This window comes from Podarcis muralis, chromosome 15 (assembly GCF_964188315.1).
Source record: "Podarcis muralis chromosome 15, rPodMur119.hap1.1, whole genome shotgun sequence".
Taxonomy (NCBI): domain Eukaryota; kingdom Metazoa; phylum Chordata; class Lepidosauria; order Squamata; family Lacertidae; genus Podarcis; species Podarcis muralis.
In genome coordinates this window covers 11,629,895-11,646,858 of record NC_135669.1, presented here as the reverse complement: position 1 = coordinate 11,646,858, position 16,964 = coordinate 11,629,895, and the positions used below count along the sequence as shown (strand labels likewise).

At 45.6% G+C, this 16,964-nt stretch overlaps 1 protein-coding gene across 12 annotated transcripts in view; it reads left to right on the top strand.

Moving 5' to 3' along the window:
* Positions 1-16,964, top strand: part of PKNOX2 (PBX/knotted 1 homeobox 2) — a 432,230-nt gene that overhangs the window by 395,679 nt on the left and 19,587 nt on the right. For 11 of the 12 annotated variants that reach the window (XM_077919659.1, XM_077919658.1, XM_028707745.2 and 8 more), the window contains 3 exons: positions 451-580; positions 4,427-4,524; positions 10,365-10,484. In XM_077919659.1, coding sequence (XP_077775785.1) covers positions 451-580; positions 4,427-4,524; positions 10,365-10,484 — 348 coding nt within the window. The remainder of the gene's footprint in view (positions 1-450; positions 581-4,426; positions 4,525-10,364; positions 10,485-16,964) is intronic. The other variant, XM_077919660.1, reaches the window with a different exon arrangement.

Here is a 16,964-nt window from a genome sequence, read left to right as displayed (position 1 = left end):
AAATGTATTTAAATCATTTAAGAACATCTAAAAACACTAATAACATTTCAAAACGTTTAAACTTAAATCATGTACCCTCACAGCTAATGACTTCAAGGTTGCCAGAAACAGTATATTTCAGTCATCAAATGCCTGGGTGAACAGGAATGTTGTTTTTTTAAAAAAAATCCCCCTGAATTTTAAAAACAGGGTAGATAGAAACACCTAGCAGGGAGAGCATTCTACAAATGGGGAGTCACCACCAAGAAGACCCTGTCACGATCAACGCCAACCAGGCTGCACCCAGATTATACATGACATCTATAATGCAGCTGTTTGTGGGGCGGACGTCTTCTTCATTCTCATCCGCAGAGTTCTATGATGTCTTCAGAGTTGGAAGTGCAGCAGAGGCCTGTGATGGGCACCGTGTGTTTTAAGCTCCTCTCTTTCCATCTCTCTGTCTGTCTCTAGGATATGCTGCAGAATTCTCCTAACTCAATGACTGCAGTATCCGGCAACCCCCAAGGAATCGTGGTGCCCGCATCAGCACTGCAGCAGGGGAACATCTCCATGACAACAGTCAACTCACAAGTTGTGTCAGGTGGGAGGCGTGGAGCGTACGTCTGACCATGTTAGTCGCGTCTTTTGCATGCTTGGTATTTTTAAACTCCCTCAGATAGTTAGCTTTGAATTGTGCATAATTGTGAGGAAAACCTGGGGAAACTGGCTGCGTAAAAAAAAACACCTCTCATTGCACTCTACATTCCCCTCTTAAAAGCCACCACCATTCGCCCGCAGACCCACTCTGATATTTCTCTCACATAAATACAGAACTTCTAACACACAAATCACTCAACATGTGCATTGTTGGGGTTTTTTGTAATATTTCAAGGGGTTTTGAAGCCCTAAACAGCCTCGGCCCATTTACCTGAAGGAGCATCTCCACCCCCATCGTTCAGCCCGGACACTGAGGTCCAGCTCCGAGGGCCTTTTGGTGGTTCCCTCACTGTGGGAAGTGAGGTTACAGGGAACCAGGCAGAGGGCCTCCTCAGTAATGGTGCCCACCCTGTGGAACACCCTCCCATCAGATGTCAAGGAAATAAACAACTATCTGACTTTTAGAAGACATCTGAAGGCAGCCCTGTTTAGGGAAGTTTTTAATATTTGATGTTTTATTGTGTTTTTAATATTCTATTGGGAGCCGCCCAGAGTGAGTGGGGAAACCCAGCCAGATGGGCAGCGTATAAATAAATTATTATTATTGTTACTACTACTACTACTACTTTCTGTCAGTGGAGGGCCACAGCTCAGTGGTAGAGCATCTGCTTTGCATGCAGAACATCCCAGGTTCAATGCCTGGCTTTTCCATACAGGGTGGAGAGGTACTCCCTGCCCAAAACACTAGAGGTCTACTGCCAGTCAGTGTAGACAGTAGTGAGTTGGATGGACCAACAGTCCTAGTAAAGATTCCCAGAAAATGGTCCCATCTGGTCTCCTTCCACCATTTCTTGAGGCTGTCGGCACGTCTGTTAGAACCATGCCTCTATGAAACCCCTGAAGTCCTTGTGCACCCAAGTGTTATGATGAGTGAAGTGAGCAAACAGGTAGAATGTCTTCCGGTGGCAAACCAGACCCTGCCCACTGTCAGTGGCTGGCATCCTTGTGGAGCCGCGCCTGCTCTTCCCCCTCTCCTCCCACCTCACTATTTATTTTTTTTCCACAGCACCCTAAAGCAACACTAAGGTACTTTGTGGGACTGTGGGAAGTTTAAAATTGTGGCTTCCCGGGGATTGCTGCTGTAGTCCTCATGGTACGGCAGCATGGCTTACCTGGATTCCCAGTCCCAGAATCATTGCCGGTTACCAAGGGAGGGTTTAGGAGGTTGGTGCAGTGGAGATGCAGTGGCAGGAATGGTGGTTTGGCTCTGCCACTGCGCCCACACCACACCGGCCTCCCTGCCGCCTTGCCCCTCTCCCTCCCGGTAACCCACAGTGACCCCAGAATTTGGAAACCAGTTAAGAAGTGTTACCCTGCCCCTACGGCCTGATAGGTATCAGGCAGCATTCCAGGGCCTGGAAACGGCTCTGATTCAAATCAAGTCAACGTGTGGGATGGGATCGTTCCCACTGGCCCCTCCGTGTGCTATTTCCCTGCAATAAGAGAGAGTACAGATTGCAGAGAGAATCCAGTTTGCACATGGATAGACCCTGTGCAGGCTCTGTTTGTGCTTCCCCCTCCCTTGTCCACACATTGACTTTACCTGAATTGCCATCTGAATAGGGCTAGGAGCTCGTGAGCAATTGTTATTCAAGCAGCATTCTCTTGTCAGGAAAGTGACACAGGGGCCTCACTTTCGATTCTTGCTATACTCCTTCCCGGCATGAAAATGGTGGATCGGGATCAGGCCTTTTGCTTTGTAATTGAGACCAAATCAGATTTACACACACACACACACACACACACACACACACACACACACACACACTTCCTGCTGAAATGCCACAGCATTCCTGTATCTGCAGCAGATTATTCTTCCCAGTCCCATCTCATTCCATCCCACCAATTTGGTGGCAGAGCATCTCCTTTGCATGCAGAAGCTCTACGGTTCAATCCCTGGCATCTCCAGGTAGGGATGGTTGAGACCCCTGCCTGAAATCCTGGAGAGCTTCTGCAAGTCAAGATAGACGATATTGAGCGAGACGCACTGATGCTCTCACTCGACATGACATCTTCCTTTGTACCAGAGCATGGACTCTGGCGGTTTGCAGAGTCTCCCTTCCCCGTCTAAAGGTGTTGTCACTTTCTTCTCCGTTCCTATCAAAATGAAGCCAAATTCAGATGAATCGGTTTAAATGTCCTGGAAATTATTTAATAATAATATTTTTTTATTTATACCCCGCCCATCTAGCTGGGTTTCCCCAGCCATTCTGGGCAGCTTCTAACAGAATATTAAAATACAATAATCTATTCAACATTAAAAGCTTCCCTAAACAGGGCTGCCTTCAGATGTCTTCTAAAAGTCTGGTAGTTGTTTTTCTCTTTGACATCTGGTGGGAGGGTGTTCCACAGGGCAGGTGCCACTACTGAGAAGGCCCTCTGCCTGGTTCCCTGTAACTTGGCTTCTCACAGGGAGGGAACTGCCAGAAGCCCTCGGCGCTAGACCTCAGAGTCTGGGCAGAACAATGGGGGTGGAGACACATTCACCTCCCTGAATTTTTTTATTATTATTGATTAATTTGTATTTGTATATTATGTGAGGTAGGTTAGGCTAAGACATGATGACTGACCTAAGGTCACCCAATGAGTTTCATGGCTAAGTGGGGATTTGAACCCTGGTCTCCCAGGCCCTAGTCCAACAAGCTTACCATTACACCACACTGGCTTAGTCTGCGGTGGATATGTGTTCATATTACTTTCACCACACTAGCAGTGCAATCCTATGCATGTCTGCTGAGAAGTTAGTTCCACTGAGTTCAGCAGAGCTCAGTAAGTGTGTGTGTCCATAGGACTGTAGCCTTAGAATGATACATCTCCCTTCATCTTCACCTGAGCCAGGAAACCTGTGGCCCTCGAGATGTTGTTCAACTACAGTACACATCATCCCTAACCATTGATCATGATGCAAGCTGGAGATCAATACCATTTGAAGGGTCTCTGGTTTCCCGTTCCTACCTTAAAGCCTTTATGTCTGTCTTCATCCTTAAACTGTCTTTTTAAAAAAAAAATTCTAAGAAAGAACATAAGTGAATCAGACAAAATAAAGTTTCTTAGTTCCAAAGAAGACCAGAAAATGCAATAAGCTAAACTGAGCACTGCCATCTATTAAGACAGATTGTCATAGAATGAACAAAACAACAACAAACAGGCTGATTTGAGAAATGCTATACCAAAGTATTGTTCATATAAGAAATAAGTGTAAAGCATTTGTCAATCAATATTATGAGTCTGATTGTGTTTGTCCATCAAATGCCTGTATTTGTTCAGTCAATTTCTCCATCAAGGCTAAATCCTAAATCCTTCTGTGTCCACTGAGGTGCAAATTCTTACTGGTTTGCTAAAAAGACCAAACAAAAAAAAATGTTGCCTGTGACATTTGTCTTTACCCTCCAAATGCCTTCTTATGGGGGATCCTGCAAGAAAAGTCTTGTGGCTTTAGCGGGGTGGGCATGATTCTGTTTATTTTTCTCATGTCTCTTCTCTCTGGAAATATACTAAATCCAAATAATCCATTATGTTTTGGCTGGTCCTGATTTCTAAGACTACTGGACAGCCTATGGGATCTTTCAGGTGAAGATGGCTGTGGGGATCCCTTCCGATACAGGTTTCCCCCACTGAACTTTTGATTCAAATGCATGAGGCTGGTTGAAACTTCTTCTTTTTTCTGTTCTGCCGATAGATTTCAGCTGTCTTCCTAAAATTCTGCTGTGAAATCCTGTCTCTTTGCCAGGTGGAGCCCTTTACCAGCCTGTAACTATGGTAACGTCTCAGGGCCAGGTGGTAACCCAAGCAATCCCACAGGGAGCCATTCAGATCCAGAACGCGCAGGTAAGACCGACCGCCTAAGAGACCTGGGGAACCAAAGAGGGTGAGGAGATCACTTAGGTTCTGGTTTGTTTTGAAGCATTCAAAATGGAAGTCAGTCTAAGACTTCACAGATCTGGATCTATCCTCTCAAAGAGGAGAATGTGGCGTAAGATCCATTAGGGGTGGTATTAAGCTGCCACATTCAAAACATGGCTGCCTCTCCTGGCAGGGGTTCTTCTTCCAATGAATATATGTAGAAAATGCTGTTTCGGAATGTGGATCCTTGAATAGGGACGCAGGTGGCGCTGTGGTCTAAACCACTTTGGGTTTGCCAATTGGAAGGTTGGAAGGTTGGCGGTTCGAATCCTTGTGACGGGATGAGCTCCTGTTGCTCTGTCCCAGCTCCTGTCAGCCTAGAGGTTCGAAAGCAGGCCAGTGCAAGTAGATAAATAGGTGCCACCATGGCGGGAAGGTAAACGGTGTTTCCATGCGCTCTGGTTTCCATCACGGTGTTCCGTTGCGCCAGAGGAGGTTTAGTCATGCAGGCCACATGACCCAGAAAGCTGTCTGTGGACAAACGCTGGCTCCCTCGGCCTGAAAGCGAGATGAGCGCCGCAACCCCATTGTCGCCTTTCACTGGACTTAACCCTCCAGGGAAGGGACGCATGTGGCGCTGTGGGTTAAACCACAGAGCCTAGGACTTGCCGATCAGAAGGTCGGCAGTTCGAATCCCCGCGACGGGGTGAGCTCTCGTTGCTCGGTCCCTGCTCCTGCCAACCTAGCCGTTCGAAAGCACGTCAAAGTGCAAGTAGATAAATAGGTACCGCTCCCGCGGGAAGGTAAATAGCATTTCCGTGTTCTGCTCTGGTTCGCCAGAAGCAGCTTAGTCATGCTGGCCACATGACCCGGAAGCTGTACACCAGCTCCCTCGGCCAATAAAGCGAGATGAGCGCCGCAACCCCAGAGTCAATCACGACTGGACCTAATGGTCAGGGGTCCCTTTACCTTACCTTTAATCCTCCAGGGGCCCTTTACTTTTTTAACCTACCTTGGCTAGGCCCAGGTCTGCATAGCTTTAGTAAGGTGGTAGCCTCATATGCCTTCAAAGCATAATTTGTAACTACCCATTATGGAAGGGAAGCAAGAACGCTGTGCTTTAACATGACCTGTAGTTCCACCCCAAGGTGATGATGGGAGAAGTGTACAAACCACTGGCCAAGCCTTTTCTCTAATACCGCCATGGGAGATGTTGGTGGGAAGCCTCAGCCCCAGGATCTTTTGCAGTTGGCCCCAGTTCTCCTGCTTCTTAACCCCCTGTTTTAAAATTAACTTACTTTATTAAAAAAAACAACTTTATTTATAAGATATCTGTTGGACACTGCAAAGTGCAATGGTGGTGAGATCTCACCCATGCGCAACTTTAATTTCCCAGTGGCATCAATACAGATCCATTCACATTGGGAATGGGGGAGGGATTCAGTTTGTTTCACATTCTAATGCACATTTACCTATTTTACCCATCCTAAAACAATACAGAAGCCAAAATGCAAATGTTCTGTGAAATTCACATTTCTCCGAATTTTGCAATAAATTCCACCAACCGAAGAAATGTGAACAAAAACGCATATGTGACAGGAAAGTGGGTGTAAAAATGCATATATTGGTGAAAATAACATACAAAAATGCATCGTACTGGGTGAAATTTCTTTCTAGACATGTGTATGTTAAGCAAGATTGCATGCAAACATGAATCTGTTAGAGAATCATGTGATAAAATGCTGATCAATTTTTACTAGGGGTTTTTTAAATGTGCAAAAATGTGGCAAACCAACCCTAAGTTTGAAAGAAATGAGAGACTGGAAGGAAATTGTTCGTTCCTAATTTGTATGTGCAAATGTTATGCAATTTTTTGTGCACCTGTTCCCTAAATACTTTAAGAATCTAGCCATGCCCCTAAATACAATTTTCAGTGGGTCCCCCCCCCCAAAAAAATAAAACACTACCATCTATCTCCATCCTGGGAGGCACTTAAATCACTCCGCTAATTGGAAAATTCAGAGAACAGAGGTACGAATAATGGAGATTTTATTGTAGAAGGAAATAGCATTCCCAGTTAGTTTCTCCATCAGAGTTTTGCGGGCAGAAAATCCTTACCTACTTCTTGAAATGTGTCCCACTTATTCTGCCCCCGCCCTGTTCTGTATTAATGAGAAGCAAATCATACAGTGCTTGCTATATAAGCTCAGATCTTTTTTTTATAAAATAATAATAATAATGAAAAAGCGTAGGCATTGATGTACTGACATTTCCTACTGAGTCAGCACTGGCGGGACCACAACTGCACCCGATCAGTCTCTGAGCTCCTTTAAAATCTCTCTGGTCCTCTCTCTACATTAGAGCTTTTCTTCCTTTCCTTTTTTCCCCTTTTTACTTAAAGCTTAATAATAATATAAAAACCTATTGGAAAAGGCATTGGCAGGCCTGTCATATCCCCCAATTCCTCGTCTTTCTCTCAGCTCGGGGATGAGGAGTGGAAAACAAAACCTGAATCTCAATTCTATTTAATGTGTAAAAGCTGTTGCTAGCTCAGATCTTAGAGTGAAATTGATCAGATCTGTTGAATACAAGTATGCTGGGAATATTGTGGCACTGGTGGAGCCCTGGACAAGCACTCCTAATGTTATTTCTGTATTGCCTGGGTAATTTATTCAGCCCAGACCTTGCAATACATCCCAAGCGGTACCTGGGGGAATCATTTATACCTGACACAGGGCTGCCATCCTGATGTTTAATTCATGCAGGAGAAATGTTTTTATGAAGAACCTTAAAAAAAAAAGTGTCTGCGTCTGTGTGTGTGTTTTTTAACTTGACGTTGAGATTCCAGTTTCCTGCAACCTCATTAAAAACTTCTTTCCCCCTGCTTCCCAAGATCTTTGCATTTCCTCTTCTATTTTCCCAGCCTTTAAAAAATAAAATAACCTGCTTCTGCTAAGAAGAATCCTAATGAGAATTTTACATTTTAACACTGATTAATAGATTGAAGGGTATTTTAAGGCTATTTACTGGGAAGTGACTTACACGGAAATCAAAGGGGCCAAAGCAGTGCCATATTAACTTCAGACATCAGCAAAGCAGGGGCACCCCAAAAAATATGAGAAATTTCTCTTTGAAAGGATTTTGCATTCAGAAACTCGAGGGGGGGCACTATTTCATTTCAGCATACATGTAAGTTTTGTGTCAATTTGAAAAATCAAATTTTATTTTCAGGTTTAGTATTTTTTTCAAATTTTGAATACGGGCACCGTATGTTTTTCAGTACTTGGGGCCTCTAAAACTCTTGATCCAGCCCTAGATGAAAGGCTGGTTCACACCACAAGCAAGCAGCTTGAGTTTGTTCCCCTCTTCGCCTCTCACCATGGGTGTACCCAAACTTGCATTGTGTGAACTGGAATACACATGCACTGTTGTCTGCACTTGAGTTGCTGGTCAGCTGTTGTCAAGGGATGTTTCCCAGCTTCCCCCTCCCAAAGACAGTGGACATTTGCTTATTTTACAATAGAAGCAACCTCTGGCCTGAATAATTAGGGCCATTCTGCACTATTATATGGCAAGAGCAGATGCAGAAGAGTTCAGCATTCCCCCAGATTGCATTTTCAGGTAGGGCTGCAGGTAGGTGGCAGCAGAGGTAGGATGCAAACATCATTTCTTAGAAAGCCTCTCCTCCTTACAGAGGGGAGGGGTTGTGAGCGGGAGCCGTTTCCCGCGTTGGCAGGGGGCGTTTCGGCCCCTGCCCAGCTATCCCAGCTGCTGTGCCACGCCCCCGGGCAGCCAACCAATCAGGTTGAGGGTCGGGGGTGGGGTTTAGCTGCCCAAATGCGGCCGCAGCAGTGCTTCCCCTTCATTCTGCTGCTGGTTTTCATCGGATCACCCACCCACCCACCCTCCCTTTAGTTCATAGCTTGGTTCTTGACATTGCTATGGACCTGTGGTTGGTCACCTCGGTTGTCCAAGGGGCCTAGTAGGAATTTTTATCCAACTGGCAAATTGGCACCGGCCACTTGGTTTTTCGCTACCTCATCACAACTTTTGGTATTGGCAGTTAGGCATTGGAATATGTTTGTGGATTGGAGGGCAGGGTGTGGCCATCGCCTACTTCTTTATGGGTATTCTGGTAAAGGAATCCGGCAGTCGTGGATCCTGTCCGATGCCCTTGCTGGTGGCTAGGGCCATTGCACGACCCCCAGTGACATCAGGGGGAGCTTTCAGTTGTATTTGCATCAACAGGCTCCTCCCACTGGTGGTTAACCCTTGATAGACTCACCCCTCCCTGAGGGGGTGGAGTCACACTCTGTTGTTTTATCCAATGCCTAAGCCAATACCTCTCACATGCTGTAATCATGTTTTTAGCCCATTAACCTAATAACGTGTCCATGTGTCTTTCTTATTCTCAAGCGGGTGGCGGGTCCTTGAATCACAAACATAGGAAGCTGCCTTAAACTATTGCTCCATCTAAACTTAGAATTTCTTTCTCCTTTATGATTCTCCCCATCTTCCAAGTCTGCGCCTCGACTCCCAAAGTGGCATTTGGAGAGGAGAGTTCCTGAGCTTTGCTCAAATCATTCCTTCCATGTATTAGCTTTTCCACAACCTTTCCAGCATGAATTTGGTGCAAGGGTGCTTTCCGAGGAGAAAGATCATAAGTGACTCCCTGTCCAAACCACTGTGCAGATGAAAATTTATGATGAAACCATGCCATTTATGTGTGTGGTCATAATTTGATGAGTAGCATGTTCTGCCTCCACTGTTGGAAGCAGAAGGCCCCAGAATGTCAGTTGCTAGAATCATCATCATCATTTATTAAACACAATCCATAGATCTCAGGGTGGTTCACAACATAAAAATGCAATATCCAGAATGCGGCAGCCAGACTGGTGACTGGGAGCGGCCGCACAATTCAAAGTGTTGGTGCTGACCTTTAAAGCCCTAAACGGCCTTGGTCCAGTATATCTGAAGGAGTGTCTCCACCCCCATCGTTCTGCCCAGACACTGAGGTCCAGCGCCAAGGGCCTTTTGGCAGTTCCCTCACTGCGAGAAGCTAAGTTACAGGGAACCAGGCAGAGGGCCTTCTCGGTAGTGGCGCCCTCCCTGTGGAACGCCCTCCCACCAGATGTCAAAGAGAACAACAACTACCAGACTTTTAGAAGACATCGGAAGGCAGCCCTGTTTACGGAAGCTTTTAATGTTTGATGTATTACAGTATTTAAATCTTTTGTGGGAAGCCGCCCAGAGTGGCTGGGGAAGCCCAGCCAGATGGGCGGGGTATAAATATTATTATTATTATTATTATTATTATTATTATTATTATTATTATTATATAAAAACACAAAGTACATAATAAAAATAAGGGGAGAAACAAACAAATCAATAATCTCCAGACAGAGAGAGCACTCTTGCACTCAGATAACTGCTTGCAGGTTTTCCATCGGCATCTGGTTGGCTGCTATGAGAACAGGGTACTGGGCTAGATGGACTTCTGTCCTGACCCTGCAAGGCTCTTCCAGTCTTGCATCTTCATTCATAAGCAGATTTCTTTATTTTTAACTCGAACTTTTGGCACGGCGGAAAAGCCTACTGATCTTCCTTTCTTCCCCAGCTTCTAAGTGTTCCTCCTAAGTTAGTTTTGCTCTCTTCCTCTCTGAATAGCGCAAGCCTCTCCAGCCTCGCAGAGCCACCGTGAAATCGGACCGACGTTGCGATCTGTGTCACCATGGCAACCCAGGCTCCTCTTTCCCTTTTCTTTTTCCCCCCTTTTTCACCTGCATTGTTGCTTAAGCTTCCCTTTCTCTTTCCCTGCCCTGTAGGTTAACCTGGACCTGACCTCTCTCCTTGACAGCGAAGATAAAAAGTCAAAGAACAAACGAGGAGTCCTGCCGAAGCATGCCACGAATATCATGCGGTCCTGGCTCTTCCAGCATCTTATGGTGAGAGGAGTTAACAAGTGTGTCTGAGCGATTAACCCCTTGGGATCGTTTTCCCATTAAGGAGAAGCCAGTCCAAAGGGTGCTCAATGCCCGGGTTTCCATGAAGTGGCTTGCTTATCTAGGATAAGCACAAACATCTTCACAATAGCCGGAGAAAGAGACTGCAGACAGGAAGCTGTGCACTGTTCTTTATCTTGTGGATTAGAGAAAAAGCCAAGCAGCCCATTCCTAAGGATCTGCTTTAGTAGCTGTACAGTACTGTAGGTGCAAGCAGTGGCTTTTTCCGCCGCAGCTTAAGCATGTACATACTAATGGCAAGCAGGGCAGCAAAGGCCTTCTTTCTCTACACTGTACCAAAGAATGACAGACTTCTCAGGCTCTAAGGGACTCATTAGGTGCATCTGGCTGCACAGAATCAAACACCTTTGTACCCAGGCCTAGGATGTGCCAAATGTTTACCTGTTTCAGTTTGCAAAAAATCTTGTTTTCAGCGGGACTAAAATATTTCCTGGAAACACCTTTTTGAAACCCGTTTAGGTGTACCTGCTTGCTGCTGTTTGTTCCTCCCAACTTCAGTGCGGTTGTGTTCATCCGTTTCTGGTTAAAGCTGTGTTTTCTTGGGCAACTTTCCTAACCAATCAGGGATCACCAAGTGAATAGAATGTCACAGCACTACATAGCCAATCGGATTTGACTATGGGGCAGCGTGACTGAGGGTAAACATAGACAATTGCCCTCAGAGTGAGGGTAAAAACAAATAAATATTACCTGCCCGCCACCCTAAGGTCCCAGGGCATGTCCACAATGATTTAAAATACAACGTTAAAAAACAATTTATAATCACAAGAATAGGGTGGCTTCTAAACATATGAAGCTCAAGGGTCAAAGGGTAAAGAAGTGCATCTTCAGTATTCGATGAAAACATTATTGTGAAGGTGCCAGGGGCATCTCTCCCTGGACTGGTCACATGGGTGTTCCCAGCCAATCATCCATGAGAAAATACTTGGAGAAACCCTTGGGAAAGGAACAGCCAACAGGAGGCAGGCTTTTGCTAAATACCCATTTTTTAAAACCTTTTTTCTCAATTTCTGCACTCTTAATTTCTAACAAGACTGGGCTACATGTCTATGGGCGCTTGCAGATATAGTCAGTGCCTTTCTTCGGGGGGGAGGAGGTGCCACCACTCAGCATGAAGTTGTTATAGTAAGTGGCCTACTGTTAACCAGTGCTTTTATTCTAGGGGAAAGGGTGCTGGTACTGTGTACTTTTGAGTTTCCCCAGAAAAAAAACCCCACCAGATATAGATACAGATACAGTGGTACCAAGGGACGCAGGTGGCGCTGTGGGTTAAACCACAGAGCCTAGGACTTGCCGATCAGAAGGTCGGCAGTTCGAACCCCCGCGATGGAGTGAGCTCCCGTTGTTCAGTCCCTGCTCCTGCCAACCTAGCAGCTCGAAAGCACGTCAAAGTGCAAGTAGATAAATAGGTACCGCTCCGGCGGGAAGGTAAATGGCATTTCCATGCACTGCTCTGGTTCTCCAGAAGTGTCTTAGTCATGCTGGTCCCATGACCCATAAGCTGTTCGCCGGCTCCCTCGGCCAATAAAGCGAGATGAGCGCCGCAACCCCAGAGTCGGTCATGACTGGACCTAATGGTCAGGGGTCCCTTTACCTTTACAGTGGTACCTCAGGTTACAGACGCTTCAGGTTACAGACTCCGCTAACCCTGAAATAGTACCTCAGGTTAAGAACTTTGCTTCAGGATGAGAACAGAAATCTCACGGCGGCAGCGGGAGACTCCATTAGCTAAAGTGGTACCTCAGGTTAAGAACCTTTTCAGGTTAAGAACGGACCTCCAGAACGAATTAAGTTCTTAACCTGAGGTACCACTGTATACTACACACACACACACACAGAGAGAGAGAGAGAGAGAGAGAGAGAGAGAGAGAGAGAGAGAGAGAGAGATTCTGTAGCATTCAGTGAGGCAGAACGTGTGAGGCACTGCTGCCATCCTGGCTTCCTAGCACAGCAAGTCACTGTCACTTACTGAGGGGAGGCGCAGGAAGCTCAGCATGTCATGGCGGTAGTGTTTGACTGGCTCCGCCAAACTGCACCAAGCACCCCATGCCTCACACTTCCCCTCTCCCTCTTGGTAGCGACCCATTGTGTTGGAAAGCCAGGAGAGCAAGAGGGCCCAACCCACATGCCTCACCAGTTACTACTGAATATCTTCTTCTTCCTCCTCCTCCTCCTCCTCCTCCTCCTCCTCCTCCTCCTCTTCTTCTTCTTCTTCTTCTTCTTTGGTGATCACTCGTAGCTGAGTAAGATTGTCTTCCATAAGCACGGTTTTAACAATGAGTCCGTAAGTGACTGTGGAGGCCAATTCTGGATCCACACGTCCTTCCACAGTGGGGACATTGGTTTCCAGGTGGGAGTTGATCACGGTGTAGATTTGCCAAACATGCCTTCCTCTTAGCACGTTTCTTCCTGAATATAGATAGAGATGGACCTCAGTCCCATGGCCAGCATCCTGCTCTCACAGTGACCAACCAGGTGTCTTTGGGAGCCTGAGAGCAGAAGCTGAGCACAACAGCACTTTTTCCCACCGGTGAATCCAGGAGATGGCAGTCGGAAGCTTAGCGCCTCTGACAGTGGAGCAGTTGTCACAGACTAAAGCAAACCTGACCTACTTATAATCCTCCACATCAAATGCCACCCGTAAGTTGTGTCTCGTAGCCTATCAGGGATTCAATCAATCTATTGATCTTACTACCTTCTTTGGCCTTCGGAAACAGAAGCAGCTGTCAAGCATGTGACAGACCACAAGACATGACTAGCAGCATTTGGCTTGGTGTAGGCTTAGCTTAAAGGCAGAGAGCATGTCAGAAAGAACGACTTATGTGAGTTCTCATACATCCACAGACTGAGACCTGGGGATTTGGATTTTGAAATCCTTACATTTTGATTTTTGTAGTTTTCGACATTTGTAGTTTCGACTGATGTGCACATTTTTGAAAGCAGTGTCTCCTAACGTAATGCTTTTTGTATGTTAGTCTCACTGATGTCTTCGTTTTTATGCAAACTTTCCCCCTAATACATGCATTGGTTGATAGGACAACTGCATTGCAAAATTCAGATTTTGAAGGAAGGTTGTGTTTGGGTTTCCTTGTTGATTCAGAAAGCACAGATTTGATAAATCCAGGTTCAAATGTGAACTGGATCAAATTTCTCCCCATCCCTATCCCTATCCCTTATTTTAAAATGTTCAAAACAACACCCACTTGATCCATGTGGCATTTTGGCACAAAGCAAAACATCTCACTCCATTGCATCTTGGCCTGTTGAACACAATAACTTTAAGACGATCCTGGCTGCTGGATCAGACCAAAAGTCCCCCTTGTTCTCACGGGGGGCAACCAAATGCCTATAGGAAGCCCCCGGGCAGGATTCTGTGTGTCACACCTGCCTGTTGCTTCTGGATCAGCCAAAGATAACATAGTCCCAAGCAGCCTACATTCAGCTGCTGCAAAAGTTGGGAAGGAAGAGGAGTCAAGCAATTTGCCCAATGGCACCAATTTTCTCTATGTCTAGAACTCACGGAATATGTTCATATTCTACAATAAATGGTAGAGTCCGTCTAGAGGGAAAGCTCAACCATGCTTTGCATTTCCCCTCCTATTTGCCAAAATTATTGGATAGAGGGAAACTGATCATTATTTGGAAGCAATAGATGCTCTCATACTTAGGGCTATAGCTGCCACCTAGTGCCCAAGAGAGAAAATATATTCCGATTTGCTAGACAACCAACGACCATCATACATGCATATGCCAACCCACAATCTCATAAGGAGATTTGGGGCATAATAGACTTTTTGTAGATGTATCCTACTGGCTTGGGCTTCTTTGACTGGTTCAGGAGTCTTCATTCTCATGTGTTATTCAGCCCCGCCTCCTCCCTTGTGGATCAGTATTCCTTCTGTTTCTTCTCCGATGATGAACTGAAGCTGGAATTGCCCACTTCATTTCACTCATTTGTGTGTTTCCTACAAGACTCTGTTCCCACATCTCATTGAGAACTAGAAACATGCAGGCACCTTTTCTGGATTCTACACCAGAAAGCTTGATTTTGAGCTATAGAATGATTCATGTCTGTTCATGTTTCTAAACCTTAGATGTCACCCTTTTTGCAAGGTCTGTGTTATGTAAACAAAGCAATGCACAACATAGAATCTAATGGCTGTGTTCGTCTAGTATATGTCTAGTATGTTCGTCTAGACATACATATGCAACCCAACAAGTAATATCACCCTCAGCACTTTGAGAATAAAGAGCTTCAGCCCTAACTTTTAAATTTGGCTCATTAAATTCTGCTTCATTAAGTTAAGCTAAGGGTGATACACATGTATTTGGGGTAAACATGGTTTATACTGGGTTTCAGTTACAAGGCTGAAAGTAAATAGAAAGCTGAACTAAATATTACAAATAAAATATGTTAGTAAGTCAAGGGGGCAGAGCAGTTGAGTAGAGTTACAATTATTAATGCTGAGAGTGTCCCTCCTTATATTACAACCTGGGATGGGTCAGCCAGTGGGATTCATTAGCAATGAGATGTCTCCATCTAAGCTACTCAGAGTAGGCCCACTGAAATTATTGGTCCCCAGTTAGTTTTGTCTATTAATTTCAGTGTGTCTACTTTGAGTAGAACTGGCACCAGCTATAATCCACTAGGCAGGATTCAATGGCATTGTTGCATGCTCTGCTCTTTCAGTAGGACTGTCTGCTCTGGAGGGTTGGGGGAACCCCTAGAACAGGTTTAGGGAATGTGCGGGAGGAAGGGGGGAATCCCATTGCGCAAGCAGACCTTGTCCCCCATGTCTGTACCCCACTTTGTTCTACGTTGATTTCCACCCAACATGTTTGCAATTTACAGTGCAATGCCCTCCTTTACACAATGCATAATGGCACCATTAATATTATAATAAAAGGTAAAGGACCCCTGGACAGTTGAGTCCAGTGCAAGGCGACTATGGGGTTGCGGCACTCATCTCGCTTTCAGGCCGAGGGGGCCGGCGTTCGTCCACAGACAGCTTCCCGGTCATGTGGCCAGCATGACTAAACTGCTTCTGCCACACGGAGGACCATGACGAGTACCAGAGAGCATGGAAACTCCATTTACCTTCCTGCTGCTTTGGTACCTATTTATGTACTTGCACTAGTATGCTTTCAAACTGCTAGGATGGCAGGAGCAGGGACAGAGCAACGGGAGCTCACTCCATCACAGGGAATCGAACCGCCAGCCTTCCGATCGGCAAGCCAAGAGGCTCAATGGTTTAGACCACAGATAGTTCTTTCGAAAAGGATAGGTCTATTATATCATTTATTTAATTAGTTCTTTTTATATTTTACTTATATCATTTATTTATATCCTGTCCTTCACCTAAGGACCTCAAGGCAAAATGCATGGTCCCCATCTTCCTGCTTCCATTTTATTCTCACAACAGCCCTGCGATGAAGCAGAGAGAGAGAGAGAGAGAGAGAGAGAGAGAGAGAGAGAGAGAGAGTGACAGGCTCAAGTTCATCTTTGTGATCAAATGAGCATTTGAAGCCAGGTCTCCCTGGTCCTGGTGCAATACTCATTATGCACTAAAGCACCCATTGTCCCTAGTCATTGGCGATGTGACCAAGACTGGTGGGAGTTGGAGCCCAACAACTTCTGGTGAGGTCCAGGTTCCTCGCTCCTGCTTTAGATGCTGGGGACATTGGACAAGGGGGACCATTATCCCGCCTATGAGCTTCCCAAAGGCATCTGTCTGGCAACCGCTGGAAACAGATCACTGGAGTGGACCTTACATCTGATCTTACACAGCCGGGCAAATCCTTTTTTATATATCTTTTGAGATGAGTTCTAGAAGAAGCCAGGAAAGCCATGCTGGGATCTGGGGAGCCTGTAAAATGATACAAGGCAGGAAAATACAACACGGCAAGCAATCTTGCATGAAATACAAGAGGTGGGCTGAATGTGTATCTTATCGCCCTTTCTGTGACTCATTTTTTTTTGTAAATGTGCCATAGCCTATAGGATGCTGCCTTGAGGAGCATGTTTTTTTTTTTATTTCCCATCATCCGTTCACAACAGTTGGCTCCAACTGCAAAAGAATTAAAAGGCATTTGGCAGATTTTCCAGAGCACTATTTTACACAGCAATTAATACAGATTTATGCAATTAGCACTGTTAGAAAGAGACTCTGGGGCATTCCAGGCTTCTTGTCCCAATTATCCCTGAAGCTTTGGGGGAGAGGGGGGTCGTTAGGATGCAGTTTTTAATCTAAATGTTTTTCGCATTCAGTTTGGGGGTGTGAGTGTGGGGGGGGGGGTGTTCATTTAGCCATCAGTTCAATGGGCTGAGTTTCACGGCACGCGGCAACCATTTCTCATAGGTGTAGCCCAAGGGAGGGCAGAAGATAGATCTACTGGCAGATT